This window comes from Engystomops pustulosus, chromosome 7 (genome assembly GCF_040894005.1).
Source record: "Engystomops pustulosus chromosome 7, aEngPut4.maternal, whole genome shotgun sequence".
NCBI classification, from domain to species: Eukaryota; Metazoa; Chordata; class Amphibia; order Anura; family Leptodactylidae; genus Engystomops; species Engystomops pustulosus.
The window spans coordinates 133,342,799-133,360,555 of NC_092417.1; the positions used below are offsets into that span (position 1 = coordinate 133,342,799).

A 17,757-nucleotide genomic window follows, 5' to 3' on the forward strand; every position below is an offset into this window, starting at 1 on the left:
GGACGCACAATCTTAGTGTATTGCAGCAGCTCCGACTCCTTGTCGGACATTCCAGATCGGCATCGTCAACGGAACGGGTAAGTAAATGTGCCCCATAACGTGATACTGTTTCATAAAATTCTTTTTTTTTTTTTTTTTTTTTTTTTAGTTTTAAAATTTTTTTATTGAATAAACTCAATTATTACAAGTAAGTTCAAATATAGGAGATGAGGAACACGCAGGTACCCTCTACAGGCATCAAGCGATAGTTGTACATAAGCATCATATAATAAATGAACATTCCTCAAGATTGACAACATATGTTTACATTTTTAGGTAATTCTTACTTGTTTTAACAGTAAAAGAAAAAAGGGGGGAAGAATCTAAATGGAATGAGAGGAGGGTAGGGGGAAATGGGGGGGGGGGAACCGGGATAGGTATCGTGGAAGAAAGGAAACAGATGCCATTTTACCATGAGTAGTTTATTTCGCAAATAGTACTTGTGTTATTAGTATGTGTTTAAATGTATCTTTTCAGTCGTACCTCAAGGGTTTTTCAGTGGAATTAAACAAACTCCTGTTTCATTTTTGCCTATATTTGTGCCAGGGGGCCCACATTTTAATGAAAGTGTCATGTTTTCTATCTGCCCAGCTTGTTAACTCCTCCAGTCTACACATTTGGTCAACCTTGTTAAGCCACTCGGGTATAGTTGGGGGCGTTTTGTTCAACCAATAAAGAGGTATCAGTAATTTTGCTGTCTGTATTAGCATAGTTGCTAGGTTTTGTTTGTTAGGGGTCCATGTCTTGTTAGGTAACCACAGGAGGACACTTGCTGGAGTTAGGAGTATTGCTTGGGAAGTTATCTGATTGGTTATTTTTGCTACATCTTTCCAGAATTTTTGGATCCCTGGGCAGGACCAGAATATGTGGGTATGAGATCCTACTGCGTCATCACATCTCCAGCATTTGTTGTGTGAGGCTAGGCCCATCTGATTAAGAATTTTTGGGGTTCTGTACCATCTGGTCATTAATTTATATGAGCTCTCTTGAACTCTAACACAGCTTGAGAAGCCATGAGAGTTATTATGAATTTTAGCAATCTCTATCTCACTGAAGTTGAGACCTAAATCTTTTTCCCAATTGGCTATGTAGTCGGGCTTACCCTTCCCCAGAGTATCCTCCAGCAGTTTATTATAAATCACAGAAATTAGACCTTTGTGTGTCAATGGTTTACTCATCAAGTCCTCTATCCATGTGTTTTCTGTAGGCCCTTGCTTTTTGGATGTTATTTGTCTCACAAAGTTGTTCACTTCGATCTTATGTATGAAGTGCATGTCAGGGAAGAGACCATACATGTATTTCATTAGCTCCTCTTTACTATGTGAATTCATTAATATTTCTCTGGTTGGGGTAAATTCAAGTTTGCTCCAGATCTCTGATGTGTCAACTTTGGCGGGTTGGATGTAGTAAGGGAGAAGGCGTGCTGGCATTACCGGTGAAGGAGAGGAGAAGAGGGAGTGGTGTTGTCTCATGACTGACAGTGTGCCTTTGGTCAGCAGATTGTACGGATTTCTTTTTAACGTTTGCGTAAGTCCCCAGGCCCAAGCTAATTGATACATTTGTGAGCTCTATGTCTGATCCTAGTAACCTATTTGATGGCATATTCATCTGTAGCAATCTTTTTATATGGACTGCATTATAATATGTCAATGGGTCTGGTAACCCGAAACCACCTCTTGTTCTGTGTTGAGTAAGCCATGAGTACTTTATCCTAGCTCCTTTGCCCTGCCATAAGAATCTGCGAAATGAGGCTTGTACTAATTGGAAGTAGTGTTTTGGGATGTGTAGTGGAATCATTTGAAGTAGATAGAGCAGTCTTGGCATTATGTATGCCTTCAACAAATTTTTCCTACCCATCCAGGATGCAAAAGGGATTTTTAGTGAGTTTAGATATTGGTTTATTGATTTTAGTAGGGTTTTATAATTAGCCGCAAAAAGGTCTGAGGGATCTTTTGTGATATTTATTCCTAAGTATTTTATTTGGCTATTCTGCCAAGTGAAAGGAAATTTTTTCTGGAGCTCTATAATTAATTTACCAGGGGCCGTGACATTTAACACTTCCGACTTGGTAAAGTTTATTTTAAAATTGGAAATAGAACCGAATTCATTCAGAAGATCCATTATGTTGGGAAAGGCCTCCTTTGGATTTGTTACTAACATTAATAGATCGTCTGCAAACGCTGCGTTTAAATGTGTTGTTGTTCCAATTTTTAATCCATGTATGAGTGGGTGATCCCTAAGAGCTTGTAGTAGGGTCTCCATTACAAGAACAAATAGTGACGGAGAGAGAGGGCAACCCTGCCGTGTCCCATTTTTAATCTGAAAGGGAGCCGAGAAGAAGTTATTGACTCTCACTCTCGCACTAGGTTTAGAATACAGTGACATCACAGCGTTTATGAATTGCTGGGGTATTCCAAATTTCTTTAAAGTATTTATCATGAACATCCAGTTAATTCTATCGAATGCCTTCTCGGCATCTGTGCCGCATGTCTCGCATGTAAAATGGCATGTATTATTCTGGTAGAATTCTGGTTGCCCTCTCTCCCCGGCACAAATCCAGCCTGCTCTGCGTTTAAAAGTTGAGGTAGTATTTTATTAATGCGAGTGGAAAGGATTTTGGCCCAAATTTTTACGTCCGCATTTATAAGAGAGATTGGGGGGTAACTACTGCAAAGTTCAGGATTTTTGCCCTCTTTGGGGATAACAGTGATAATTGCTTCTAAAGCTTGTGGTGGTAAAAGAGCTCCTTTTCTTAGTGCTTCACACCAATCTGTTAGGTGCGGTAAGATTACGTGCGCTAACTTGCGGTAGTATATGGCTGGAAGGCCATCTGGGCCGGGGGCTTTATGTGAGGGCATTGATTGTAAGACCTTCTCCACTTCCTCTTTTGTGACTGGTTTAATTAGTTCATCTATGTCTGGTTGTGCTATCTTAGGTAAGTTCATTTTATCTAGAAACGCCTGTATAAGAATTGCTGTTTGTGGGTCATATTGGGGGGAAAGGTGCTATTTCCTGAGTTTTCTCTGTAGTTTGTGTGGGTGATTGAGCGATACTGGAGATTGTTGAAGAATCTTTTTGTTTTTTGATCAGTAGGGACATTAATTTGTTACCTTTATTACCATGTGCGTAATGTCTGAATTTAGCGTATAGGTAGTTTTGGCATTCAAAAGATCTGCTAATTTACTCCTTTCTGTACATAGCTCTTTGAAAGTAGCCTCCAATTTTGTTCTTTTGAAAACAGATTCTAATCTGTATATTTTTTCTAAAATTTCATCTAGTGTTTTCAGTTTCTGTTTTTTGTGATAAGCACCTAGTGCCATGAGTTCACCACTGATAAAGATTTTATGTGCCTGACAGTTATTGGCTATGGACGTGTGTTCTGATACGTTTCTTTTAAAGAAAGAGGTGAGTTTGTCACTTATAAGTTTAATCAGAGTCGAGCAATGTCTCGTTTAGTCTCCAAGTTCCTGTCTGGCGGGGGAGAGAGTTTATACTAAGGGAGATGGTTACAGGCGCATGGTCTGAGACCGTTATTGAGCCTATTTCTACTTTTTTGATTGCTTCTAAGTAGTTACTATTTAGGAATATGTAGTCAAGTCATTGGAATGAATGGTGAACCTGGGAATAGAAGGAGTAGTCCTTCTCCTGTGAGTGTGAGGTTCTCCATGTATCTATCAATGAATACGTGTGTAGTGTTTTCATGATACTAGCTAAAGCTCTTTGTGAGTGCTCTGACTTTCCAGTAGACGTGTCAAGGATTGGATTTAAAGCTATATTTAGGTCACCTCCCACTATCCACATGCCTTCTGCATAAGTGTTCAACTTCTCCAATGTGTCCCTTGTAGAGACGAGCGAACATACTCATCCGAGCTTGATGCTCGTTCGAGCATTAGCGTACTCGAAACTGCTCGTTGCTCGGACGAATACTTAGCCCGCTCGAGAAAATGGCATCTCCCGCCGTTTTGCTTTTTGGCGGCCACAAACAGAGCCAATCACAAGCCAGGAGACTCTGCACTCCACCCAGCATGACGTGGTACCCTTACACGTCGATAGCAGTGGTTGGCTGGCCAGATCAGGTGACCCTGGAATAGACTAGCCCCTGCCCGTGCTGCTCGCGTCATTCTCTGTCTGGATGCCGCTAGGGAGAGAGCTGCTGCTGGTCAGGGAAAGCGTTAGGGTGTTCTATTAGAATAGTGTTAGGCAGGAGTGATTCTACAAGAACCCAACAGTCCTTCTTAGGGCTACAATAACGTTTTATTTTCCTTTTTTTTGGTTTGCTTGTGGCTGGGCTTGCTGCTATTAGTAGTGCAGCTAGTACCATATTGTGAGTAATTTGCAGGGAGACTTGTGTTTAGCTCTTAGTGACACACATATCCACCTCAATACAATACAATAGCGTTATATTTTCCTTTTTTTTGGTTTGCTTGTGGCTGGGCTTGCTGGCATTAGTAGTGCAGCTAGTACCATATTGTGAGTAATTTGCAGGGAGACTTGTGTTTAGCTCTTAGTGACACACATATCCACCTCAATACAATACAAAAGCGTTATATTTTCCTTTTTTTTTGGTTTGCTTGTGGCTGGGCTTGCTGGCATTAGTAGTGCAGCTAGTACCATATTGTGAGGAATTTGCAGGGGGACTTGCGACCGTTGTGTTTAGCTCTTAGTGACACACATATCCACCTCAAACACCGAAGTGGGACAATTTATTAGGGGTTTGATTTGAATTACGCCGAGTCTGCTGATTTATTTTTTTTTTACGTTTATTTCTTTTTAGAACTTAAAGTTATTTGGCAAAGCAGTGTGCTTTGAGTGTAGGCTAGAAAATAGCCATAGGAGAACCCCAACGGCTTACTTAGGCCTACAATAGCGTTATATTTTCCTTTTTTTTGTTTGCTTGTGGCTGGGCTTGCTGGCATTACTAGTGCAGCTAGTACCATATTGTGAGGAATTTGCTGGGAGACTTGCGACCGTTGTGTTTAGATCTTAGTGACACACATATCCACCTCAAACACCGGAGTGGGACAATTTATTAGGGGTTTGATTTGAATTAGGCACAGTCTGCTGATTTATTTATTTTTTACGTTTATTTATCTTATAACTCAAAGTCATCTGGCACAGCACAAAATCCAGTTGTGTGCTGTCAGTGTAGGTTAGAAACTAGCCATAGCAATAGGATAGCATCGTTTTGTTTAAAAAAAAAACACAAAAAACTAAAATTTGAAGTTTACACTTTAATTTTGAAAATGTTTAACCCGAGGGCTAGGGGTAGAGGACGAGGGCGTGGACGTGGGCGTCCAACTACTGCAGGGGTCAGAGGCCGTGGTCCTGGGCGGGGTGAGACACCACCTGCTGATGAGGGAGCAGGGGAACGCCGCAGAGCTACACTCCCTAGGTTCATCATGTCTCAAGTTACTGGGACTCGTGGTAGAGCACTGTTGAGGCCAGAACAGTGCGAAGAGGTGATGTCGTGGATTGCGGACAATACTTATAGCCATTTGTCCACCAGTCAGTCTTCCACGCAGTCCACCCATGTCACCGAAATCAGCACTCCTCCAGCTCCTCCACCTCAGCCTCCTTCCCCCCAGTCTGCCCCCTCCCAGCAAAATTTGGCATTTGAAGCGGCATACTCTGAGGAACTGTTTTCTGCACCCTTCCCACAGTCACAAACCAATTGTCCGGTTGCTGCTGAGCAATTTACCGATGCCCAGGTTTTCCACCGGTCGCAGTCTGTGGGTGATGATGACATTATTGACGTAGTACAAGAAGTGTGTAAAGAGGTGTCGGATGATGAGGAGACACGGTTGTCAGACAGTGGTGAAGTTGTTGTCAGGGCAGGAAGTCCGAGGGGGGAGCAGACTGAGGGATCGGAGGATGATGAGGTGACAGACCCAAGCTGGGTTGAGAGGCCAGGTGAACACAGTGCTTCTGAGACGGAGGCCAGTACTATAGCAGAACAGGTTGGAAGAGGCAGTGGTGGGGGCCAGACGGAGAGGCAGGGCCAGAGCTGGTGCATCAGCGCCAAATGTTGCCCGTAGTCAAGCTCCTGTGGCGAGGGCTAGATTTTCAGAAGTCTGGAGGTTCTTTGAAGAAACACCGTATGACCGACGGACTGTGGTGTGTAACCTTTGCCAAACCAGGATCATCAGGGGTTCCACCACTACTAGCTTAACTACCACAAGTATGCGCAGGCATATGAATGCTAAACACCCCACTCAATGGCACCAAGCCCGTTCACCTCCGGCAGGGCACACCACTGCTCCTTGCCCTGTGTCATCTGCTAGTCAGCCCCCTGCCCAGGACCACGGCCCAAACACCTCCCGTGCGAAAACCCCATCTTCGCCTCCACGATCCTCCACAGCATCCACCAGCGTTCAGCTCTCCATACCCCAGACGCTGGAGCGCAAAAGAAAGTATAGCGCAACCCACCCACACGCCCAAGCCCTCAACGTCCCCATCTCCAAGTTGCTTAGCCTGGAGATGCTGCCCTATAGGCTGGTAGAGACCGAGGCCTTTCGAAACCTCATGGCGGCGGCCGCCCCTCGGTATTCGGTCCCCAGCCGCCACTACTTTTCCCGATGTGCCGTCCCAGCCCTGCACAAGCACGTGTCAGAGAACATCATCCATGCCCTGACCAACGCCGTTTCTGACAAGGTCCACCTGACCACGGACACGTGGACGAGTGCTGCTGGGCAGGGCCACTATATATCGCTGACGGCACATTGGGTTAACTTGGTGGAGGCTGGGACCGAGTCTGACCCTGGGGCTGGTCATATACTGCCGACGCCGAGGATTGCGGGGCCTACCTCGGTCCAGGTCTCAAAGGCCTACTATGCCTCCTCCTCTTCCCACCCCTCCTCCACCTCCTCCTCCGAATTACCATCCGTGGGCATGGCGCCATCAGTCGGTAGCTCTAGGCACAGCAGCAGTGCCGTCGCTAAGCGACAGCAGGCGGTGCTCAAACTGCTGAGCCTAGTCGATAAAAGGCACACCGCCCAAGAGCTATTACAGGGCATCACGGCGCAGACTGATCTGTGGCTGGCACCGCTGAACCTGAAGCCAGGCATGGTTGTGTGTGACAACGGCCGTAACCTGGTGGCGGCTCTGCAACTCGGCAGACTGACACATGTGCCATGCCTGGCCCATGTGTTAAATCTCATAGTTCAGCGTTTCCTCAAGACATACCCCAATCTGTCTGATTTGCTCACGAAGGTGTGCCGCATCTGTGCGCATTTCAGGAAGTCCAGCACAGATGCTGCCACTCTCAGGGCAGCGCAGCGCCGCCTCCAACTGCCCGCTCACCAACTGTTGTGCGACGTGCCCACGAGGTGGAATTCAACATTAACCATGTTATCCAGAGTTTACCAGCAGCGCAGAGCGATTGTAGACTGCCAGATGTCAACTTCCACCAGAACTGGTAGTCAGGTCAGTCAGCTTCCTCAAGTCTACAATGAGGAGTGGACGTGGATGTCTGATATCTGTCAGGTGCTGAGTAACTTTGAGGAGTCAACACAGATGGTCAGTGGCGATGCCGCCATCATCATCCTCACCATCCCACTGCTTGGCCTGTTGAAAAACTCTCTGGTCAGCATGAAGTCGGAAGCTTTGCGCTCGTTACAAGAGACGGGGGAAGAAGATTCCCTTGTTGATAGCCAAAGCACCCTTAGGTCTGTTTCTCAGCGCATATCGGAGGAGGTGGAGGAGGATGAGGAGGAAGAGGAGGAGAATGTTGGCGAGACAGAAGAGGGGACCATTGTTCAGTCCTTCACTGTTCAGCATGTATGGGCAGAAGAAGAGGAGTTGGAGGAGTTGGAGGAGGAGGAAATGGGCAGTCAGGCAAGTGAGGGGAGTGAATTCTTGCGCGTTGGGACTCTGGCGCATATGGCAGATTTCATGCTAGGCTGTCTATCCCGTGACCCTCGCGTTCAAAGAATTTATTCCAGCACCGATTACTGGGTATTCACTCTCCTGGACCCACGGTACAAGCAAAATCTTTCCACTCTCATCCCTGGAGAGGAAAGGAGTGTGAGAATGCATGAATACCAGCAGGCCCTGGTGCACAAGCTGAAACAGTATTTCCCTTCTGACAGCGCTAGCGGCAGAGGGCGTACTTCTGCGGGACAAGTAGCGAGGGAGAGTAGGCGAGCAGGCCGCTTTTCCAGCACTGGCAGGGGTACGCCTTACAAGGCCTTTGCCAGTTTTATGTCACCCCCGCAAGACACTGTCACCTGTCCCCATTCTCGGCAGAGTAGGGCTGATCTTTACAGAAAGATGGTGAGGGAGTACGTAGCCATACCATCGTCCTAAATGATCACACAGCTCCCTACAACTACTGGGTTTCAAAGCTGGACATGTGGCACGAACTGGCGCTGTACGCCTTGGAGGTTCTTGCCTGCCCTGCCGCTAGCGTGGTGTCCTAGCGGGTTTTCAGTGCAGCTGGTGGCATCATCACCGATAAGCGTACACGCCTGTCGACTGACAGCGCTGACAGGCTGACGCTTATCAAGATGAATAAAGCCTGGATTTCTCCGGATTTTCATTCTCCACCAGGTGAAAGAAGCTGAACCTGAATAATGTATGCACTCCTCCTCCTCATTGTCCTCCTTCTCCTCCTCTTTGTAAACTAAAGCATGGGAAACTGGCTATTTTTTGCCAGGGCCAACTGGCTCTAGCTATAGTACTCTATGTATTTAATTTTTCTGGAGGGCCACCTACCCGGTCCTCTGTTTTAAGCAATTTTTGGGAGTGCCACATACAGGCACTCAATCTATTTAATTTTTCTGGAGGACCATCTACCTGCTCCTCTGGTTTGAAAACTTTTTTGGACTGCCACATACAGGCACTATCCAAATTAAATTGTCTCCATAGCTGGCTCCACACGTTGTCTCCATTGCTACCTCCACACGTCATCGCCATAGCTGCCTCCAAAAGTCTTCCATATAGCTGCCTCCATACATGGTCTCCTTATCAAACGAACTGTGTCAGGCAGAATTTTGGGTTGTTTTCATGGATTCCACATCAAACTTGTTAACTTTGTCGCCACCCTGCTGTGTAATCCACAAAATATACTGGCAAACTTTTATCATTTACCGATATTATTTCAGCGCTTCTTGCGCATCTGTTTACATTCCCCTCACCCGCCATATCCCAAACTTATAAGAACGCTACTACACTTGATCTTATACAAAAGGTTCTTAGAAGTGCTGTTTGGGGAGTAGCCTAGAGACAGGGGCTTGGATTGGTGAAAGCTCGCCTGGCAGAGGAGCGCCAGCTCCATCTCAAGATCCAACTAACATAGTTGTAACTGCCGCACCTTTAATCTACTACTAGTTCACTGCCTCCATACATGGTCCCCTTATCAAACGAGCTGTGTCAGGCAGAATTTTGGGTTGTTTTCATGGCTTCCACATCAAACTTGTTAACTTTGTCGCCACCCTGCTGTGTAATCCACAAAATATACTGGCAAACTTTTATCATTTACTGATATTATTTCAGCGCTTCTTGCGCATCTGTTTACATTCCCCTCACCCGCCATATCCTAAACTTATAAGAACGCTACTACACTTGATCTTATACAAAAGGTTCTTAGAAGTGCTGTTTAGGGAGTAGCCTAGAGACAGGGGCTTGGATTGGCGAAAGCTCGCCTGGCAGAGGAGCGCCAGCTCCATCTCAAGATCCAACTAACATAGTTGTAACTGCAGCACCTTTAATCTACTACTAGTTCACTGCCTCCATACATCGTCCCCTTATCAAACGAGCTGTGTCAGGCAGAATTTTCAGGTGTTTCACCAGATACATAGTGGAACTCGGCCCATCTGTCGCCGCCATGCTGGAGACCTGAAGTTGCAATCATAGCCCTATACTGTCGCTCTTAATCATGGAACCATTTCCGTAAAAACAATTAAAAATAGAACCACTATGCTATTCCATTATTCCTAGGTGAAATATTCAAACGACCCGGCCTGCTTCGAAAATTATAATTTTTTCAAAGTAAACGCTTCTGGCCCCCAGGCCCATTTTGGGTGGGGAGGAGCCGAGAGACAGGGGCTTGGAGAGGTGAAATCTCGCCTGGCAGTGGACCGCCAGCTCCATCCCAAGATTAGGCAGCCTCAGAGGCATCCATGCATGCTGCCCCTGCTGTTTCCTGTCCATTTTGCCTCCACGATCCTCCACTGCGTCCACCAATGTCTCATTTCAACTCTCTATACCCCAGACGCTGGAGCACGAGAGGATATGCAGCACATCATCCCCTTATCAAACGAGCTGTGTCAGGCAGAATTTTCAGGTGTTTCACCAGATACATAGTGGAACTCGGCCCATCTGTCGCCGCCATGCTGGAGACCTGAAGTAGCAATCATAGCAGCGCAATATGAATGCCCCATACTGTCGCTCTTAATCATGGAAGTCGTCTCCATGGCTGCCTCCACATGTCGTCCCCTTATCAAAAGAGCTGTGTCAGGCTCATTTTTCGGGTGTTTCACCAGATACGTTATGGAACTTGGTCACTATGTCACCACCATGCTGTGTTATCGACTAAATATACCGTCAACCTTTTGTTCACATAGGAAATAATTTCAACTCCTTTGGTGAAACCTGAGTCCATTTAGGGTATGTCGCCATGAGACTCTCTAGCCTGCCACTGCTGCCGCTGCCTCTGCGTGCCGTCCCCTAGAGTGTCAGGGTCAATTATTGCATGTTTTAGATGCTATCTAGCCTCATTCGGTCACTCTGTCATGGCCATGCTGTTGCCCATAATTTTTGCATAATGGTGCGATTAAGCAGCCTCAGAGGCATCCATGCATGCTGCCCCTGCTTTTTCCTGTCCATTTCCGTGGTGTTTCCATCCTTTTCTGAGGTTCCCAGGTGTTTGGCCAAGCTTCCCTGTGCAAAGCCTTGGTCCTCTTGAAAAATGCTCGAGTCTCCCATTGACTTCAATGGGGCTCGTTATTCGAGACGAGCACTCGAGCATCGGGAAAAGTTTGTCTCGAATAACGAGTACCCGAGCATTTTAGTGCTCGCTCATCTCTAGTCCCTTGTCCAATTCACTTGGTTCGTGTTGGGAGCATATAAGTTCGCCAACGTGACCTTGGTTGGACCTATTTTACCTAGAACAAATAAGAACCTTCCATCCTGGTCTAGATAGCTTGATATTTGTTTGAATGGGACTCTTTTGTTAATCGCTATGGTAACACCTCTACTTGCCTGTGTGTGGCAACTATGGAACCATTGGTTGAAGTGGCATGTGGGTAGGTTGGGAAGTTTCCCCAATTTAAAATGTGATTCCTGTATAAAACAGAAATCCGTCTTCATTTTCTTTACTAGAGTCATTATCTATGATCTTTTTTGCGGGATATTTAATGACGTTACATTAATTATTGTCATTTTCTAGTGTTACAATTAGCTATTTTATATCGGCTAACTGTACAGAATTTGTTAATTTTTGCAATGACATCTGTTGGGAATAGGAGTGTGGGGGTGTAACCAGAACTCATGTAAACTTTACTCGGAATACTATTATCGTATAGTATGTTTTTTACCATTCTTTGTCTCATCCTGCCCTTATAAAACCGTATGAGGTTTCAAATGGAGGATGAGAAAATGTGAATAAGCAGGAGTAATACCTTCACCACACACTTGACTGTCTAGTGTATGGCGTGGGTATTAGTCAGGGGGGGATGTAGTGTCCTGATCGAGGTTGAGTGGTATGATCCATTTGTGAGATCATAGCTGAGTGGGGGGGAGTTTGTACAGTCCTCTTGGGACCACTGTAGAAAGTATCACAAGGGAGAACCTTTTTATGTAAGAGGGGTGTTTGATTCTGGGGAGAACCATTTTTGTCGTCCAATAACTTAGCATATACAGTAGGGTTAAAACTTCAACTCAAACATTAAACCACATAAGTAACAGAGAAAAAACCGAATAGGTAGAGGTTTCACATACCCTGTTGTCCCAGGTGGTGGAGATCAGATGTTTGGAGTGCACGCGAGGCTCTGGCTTGAGCTTGCAACACTTGAAAAAGGAAAAGGTTCGCAGCACATCCAGCAAAATAAAAGCACTTTATTCTTCATTCTTTAAAAAATACATCATGGGGTGTAAGTAGGCACAAGGGACCTACGCGTTTCAGCTTATCTAAGCCTTACTCATGGTATGATAAAAACATAATGACAACAAACATAATAGGAACACCATGTCTAATCCTGGTCACGACAACACCAACCTGACCCCTAAACAATTTAAAGCAATTCAAGATTTAAGGAGAAACGACCATATAGTCGTACGTAAATCGGATAAGGGAGGTATGGTGGTCGTGTTTGATACAGGATTATACATCAAACTATCTCATCAGATTTTGTATGATCATAATACGTACCGCCTATTAAGCAATAATCCCACCAATATGGTTAAAAGTACACTGGACCAAGTTATTGCGGAGGGATTGGGGCTTGGAGTGATTAGTGACAAAGTGGCCAGATACTTGGTCATCGAGAATCCATGCATGCCCATTTTTCACGGTCTACCTAAGACCCATAAAAATATTTTCCCGCCCCCCCTTCGACCTATTATCTCGGGCATTGGATCCCTCAATGAGAGGCTTAGTGCATGGGTTGATGCATACCTTCAACCGCTGGTCCTTCGCACACCTGGTTTTCTCAGGGATGGATCTGATGTTCTTAACATGTTCCAAGATTTTAAATGGCATAGTCGCTACAGCTTTACGACATGTGACGTTATCAATCTGTATTCTTGTATCCCCCATCAGGAGGCGATCACTGCCATACAGTACCATTTAGGTAAATACAGTGCTTATGAACCAAATTTACAACTGTTTCTAATCACAGCCATCGATTACCTACTGAAAAATAATTTTTTCATGTTTAATAATGAGTATTTTCTGCAAATATGTGGAGCCCCTATGGGGTCTAAATTCTCGCCATCTTTAGCTATTCTGTTTGTAGCATGGTGGGAGGAACACTTCATTTTTTCAACTTTTAACCCTTTTTTCAGTGACATTGTTTACTATGGACGTTATGTGGATGACATCATTTTAGTGTGGCAGGGTGACACAAAAAGGATACATGATTTTGCTACATATATTAACACGAATAACATCAATTTGAGATTCACCCACGAAAAACCATCTCATAAAATACACTTTCTTGATATTCTTCTATCTGCATCACCCACTGACGAACATGTCACCACCACCATGTTCTCTAAACCATTGGCAGGCAACTCCATATTAGCGGCTACTAGCTGCCACCCCATTCATACCATACAAGCCATTCCATACGGTGAATTTTTGCGTGCCAGGAGAATTTGCTCCAATGAGGAGGAATACAAAATACAGGCCATTGCAATTGAACAGAAACTCTCCAAAAGGGGCTATCCCAAACAAATTTTGATAGAAGCCCAACACAAAGCAGACAAGGTTAACAGAAAGGAATTGTTGAAAGGAAATATGTACAAAAGGAAACATGCCAATGGCATTAAACACAATATACCTACTTTCAGCACTGCTTACAGCCCCCAATATAATGCAGTTAAAAGAATAATACAAAAATACATTCCTATTTTAAACCAAGACACTATCTTACATAAAATTATGCAGGACGGACATAGATGTGTAGCAAAAAGAGGGCAGACACTGGCCAACATTTTGTCCCCTAGCATGATAAAAACTAAATCCACTGAAAAAACTTGGCTATCGGTTAGAGGGTTTTATAGATGCGGAGGAGCTAGGTGCAATGTGTGCACATATGCTTTAAATAAAACTCTTGACTTTCCTATTGGTCAAGGGAAAATGCAGAGAATTAATGCCTTTATGAACTGTGACACACATCATGTCATTTACTCCATTCGCTGCACTGAATGTATAGAGAGATATGTTGGCTGTACTGTCCAAAAGTTGAAAACTAGAATCAGCCAACACATTACCAACATTAGAAATGGGGATGTCAATGCCTCAGGTGCTGCCAAACATTTTATTGAGCGTCACAATAAAGATTTCTCATCTCTCCGTTTTTTGGGACTTGAACGGGTTTTCTGTCCCTCCAGAGGGGGGGATTGGAGAAAACTGCTTTTAAAACGGGAGGCATACTGGATCTTGGCCCTAGGATGTAGATATCCTGATGGCATGAACTCCAAAAACGACCTTTCATATATATAATAATATCGAGATGCTCCATAAATATAAATACATATATTACAACATTTATGTTTACAGTGGTAAACAGTGGTAAACATTTATGTTTACCACTCTATCGTGCATATGCCTCAATATTTATTTAATATTTGTTTTCTGATGTTTTCTTTTGTGCTGCACCTTTGTTTGATCTCTAATATTGTGTATAATGCCCCTACATTTGCATGACCTGTTTTAGAACTATTTTCCTCTACTCTCGATCTCTATGGATCACTCCATGATGTGTCTTATCTGCTCCCAATCCCTATGGATCACTCCATGATGTGTCTTACCTGTTTCTGTTCCCACACCAACCGGATACACGTATCCTGATTATCAGGTGTTTGTAGAGCATTTAATGTTTGTTGTCATTATGTTTTTATCATACCATGAGTAAGGCTTAGATAAGCTGAAACGCGTAGGTCCCTTGTGCCTACTTACACCCCATGATGTATTTTTTAAAGAATGAAGAATAAAGTGCTTTTATTTTGCTGGATGTGCTGCGAACCTTTTCCTTTTTCAAGTATTAAACCACATAGTATTTACTAACAAGATTGCTCTTTTGCACCAGAGCATGAGAATTGAGATACAGATGTTACCACACTGGGGGTCTTTTCATCTGTAAGTGGGCTTGTGCCAAGTAGACAGATCTTGCTTTTGTCTCTTTCTTTGTTCTTGGAGACTTTGTGGGACCCACTACTGACCATTGCTAAGATTTCGGTAGCGTCGGGAGCTCCAGAAGGTGTTCGGGGACTGCTTGCCAGGATGAGATCTCTAAAGGGTTAATATCCAAAATGTCCCATGCCTGCAAAAGATCTTCAGGGATTCGGATAGTGCACCATTTCCCTCTAAACTGAAAAGTAAGACCAAAAAGATACAGCCAGCGAAATAAAATCTTGTTGCTCCTCGGATAATCTGTTAGAGGCTTCAACATTCTTCTCTTGTTTAGGGTGGATGATGCTAGGTCTTGAAAGAAGCTGATCTTGTCTCCTCTAAACATGAAGTCTCCCCTTTCTCGAGCTGCTCTTAAGATGGCGGCTGTGTCTACAAAACTTAACAGTCCGCATATTACGTCTCGAGGTGGGTCGTCATGTTTGGGCACTGGTCTCAGTGCTCTGTGTGTACGTTCTATGCGTATCTGTTTTGCCCTTTCCGGGGATAGAAGATCAGCAAATATGTCGATAGCAGCTTTCTGCAAATCATCGTTTAATATTGTCTCTGGGACCCCTTTTATTCGTTCATTTTTCCTCCTGCTCCGATTTTCCTGGTCTTCTAACAGGGAGAAGGCAGAATTTATTGCTCTCAGTTGTGCTCTATATCCTTCCTCCATAGCTGCACTGTGATTGATAATGGCGTCATGTGTTTCCTCTAGCGCTTCTACTCTCCTCCCTATCTGTTTTATCTCTGACTTAAGATCAGATAGCTCTTTAGTGACCGGGGTTAAAGCTTGGAATAAGGTCTTTTTAAGAAAGGATATGGAAAGGGGTACCTCTGAGGAAGCTGCTGCATCACTATTTCCCTCCACGCTGTCCAGATCTGATTCCTCTGGTGCATTGGAGTCGCGTGTGTTTTCCGGCGCCATCTTGCGCACCAGCCCCGGAGGGGTTGCCAGCTTCTTTTTTAGGTACTTATCAAGATCTCCCTGATGTTTTCGGGATCTGGGAGTCTCCATTATCTCCCCTGCTCTCTCCTTGGTAAGTTTCCCCATCTCTGCTGGAAGATTAAGTTGGCTTTCTGACGGATCATACACCTCCACAGCGGGAGCTCACTCACATGCGGCCGTCTCGCTCAGCGGTCAGGCTCCGCCCCCTGTTTCATAAAGTTCTAACGGATTTATTTTTACTACTTACAACAAATCTGTAAAAAAGGGCCTATCGTAAAAACAGTCTCACACACTTGGCGTCTGTTCTCTATGTTTTTTTGTAATATACTGTAATTTACTTTTTTCTTAATAAATCTCACACTGTTCTTTTTCACAGGTTGGGAAATTTGAAGCCTGGCCATGAATTTAAAATCAGTGTTGATCTGATCCCATACAAAAGAGGAAAGAGGGTGCTACAAGTGCTTTTTACCAGTGACAAGATCAAATACATCCGAGAACATTTAGATATTGCTGTTTCATCTCTAGATAAAATGTAAAAAAATGTAGTAAAACAACAACAAAAACCAAATGTTAGCAGAAATAAAATAATGTAACATGTGTTTTATGTTTTACATCCATAATAATTTTGATACACCATCATGTTGACATCATTTATTCTCCCTATAGTAAGTTAATAAAACGTAGCCAATAAGTCTTCGGTACTTCAAAATATACTTAAGAAAAAAAAACTGTCACCAATCAAACTCTTGCACTTCATTTAAATATTAATTTTTTTTAAGTGCACTAACTTAAAACTTAGGGCAACTGGCTGTCTAGAAAAATGTATAGGTTACAAAAGAAAATTAAGTAGAATTGATAGCGAAAATGCTAAATTTGTGACCTGTGCCATTGGCCAAATAGTGTGAGGTTTGGTGCACTCAATGTAGAAAATCAACAACTTGTTTATGAATACCTTTTTGTATTTTTACTTATGCTTAACCCCTTAAGGACGCGGATAGATAGATAGATAGATAGATAGATAGGATATGCATAGATAGATAGATAGATACATATAAGATAGATATGGTCTCATTGGTCAGCAGCTGATGAGGTGACAGGAGGAAGTCCCGCCCCTACTTCTTGCTGATTGTATTTTTTTTGAGAGTTGAAAACCATGCTTGCTATGGGCCAAAAAAGGTACTAAATGAGGACCGAGAGGCAAAATACTTTGAGGAATGATTCACAGGGACACCTGGAGCAGAATTATGTATTTTAATTTTTTTTGCTCAGAATGACAGTTACACTTTAAGGCTCGGTCCCTTTTTTTTAGAAATATGACCAGTGTCTCTGCCAGTGGTAATAAATTTTTCGACGCTTTAAGATATCCCTGTGATTGTTTTCTCGTGAGACATTGTAGTTTATGTTATTATTGGGGGTGAAATTGGAAAAATGTGAAAAAAATTAAAATTTTCCAAGTTTCAAATGTTAAACTTTTTAGACAAAAAGTCACACTACAATTTTTTGTGGGTAAGAACCTTTTGCCATTGGTCTTCTTTTTATTTCTATTATATGTTTTACGTTTCCATTTGTACTATATACACCCACAAGTAACACCATTTTATGAACCTAACCTCTCAACCTATTCAAATCAGCATTTAAGAAGTCTGTTAACACTTTAAATATTTTTACGGAAGCAATTTTAAATTTTTTCTCATTAAGCCCTAAAATGGATACATTCTGAAGAAAATTGAGGTAAATATACATCCTCAAATTTTTGCCCTGCTTCTTCTGAGTACGGCAATACCAGGCATGTGGATGTCAACTGCTGTTTTGTTGCACAGCGATGTCCAGAACAGAGTTAGTACTATTGGGTTTTTGGCAGGCTAATTTGGCTGCAGATCTTTTGTGGTGCCACGGTGTAATTGAAGAGCCCCTGAAGCAAAGATGTCGCCATTTC

At 43.6% G+C, this 17,757-nt stretch overlaps 1 protein-coding gene across 1 annotated transcript in view; it reads left to right on the plus strand.

The window, feature by feature from the left end:
* LOC140068960 (protein-glutamine gamma-glutamyltransferase 5-like) overlaps positions 1-16,546 on the plus strand; it is a 76,998-nt gene extending 60,452 nt beyond the window's left edge. Inside the window, exon 14 of the mRNA XM_072114304.1 lies at positions 16,198-16,546. Within this exon, the coding sequence (XP_071970405.1) occupies positions 16,198-16,357 (160 nt within the window). The 3' untranslated portion in view covers positions 16,358-16,546. The remainder of the gene's footprint in view (positions 1-16,197) is intronic.
* The last annotated feature ends 1,211 nt before the right edge of the window (positions 16,547-17,757 follow it).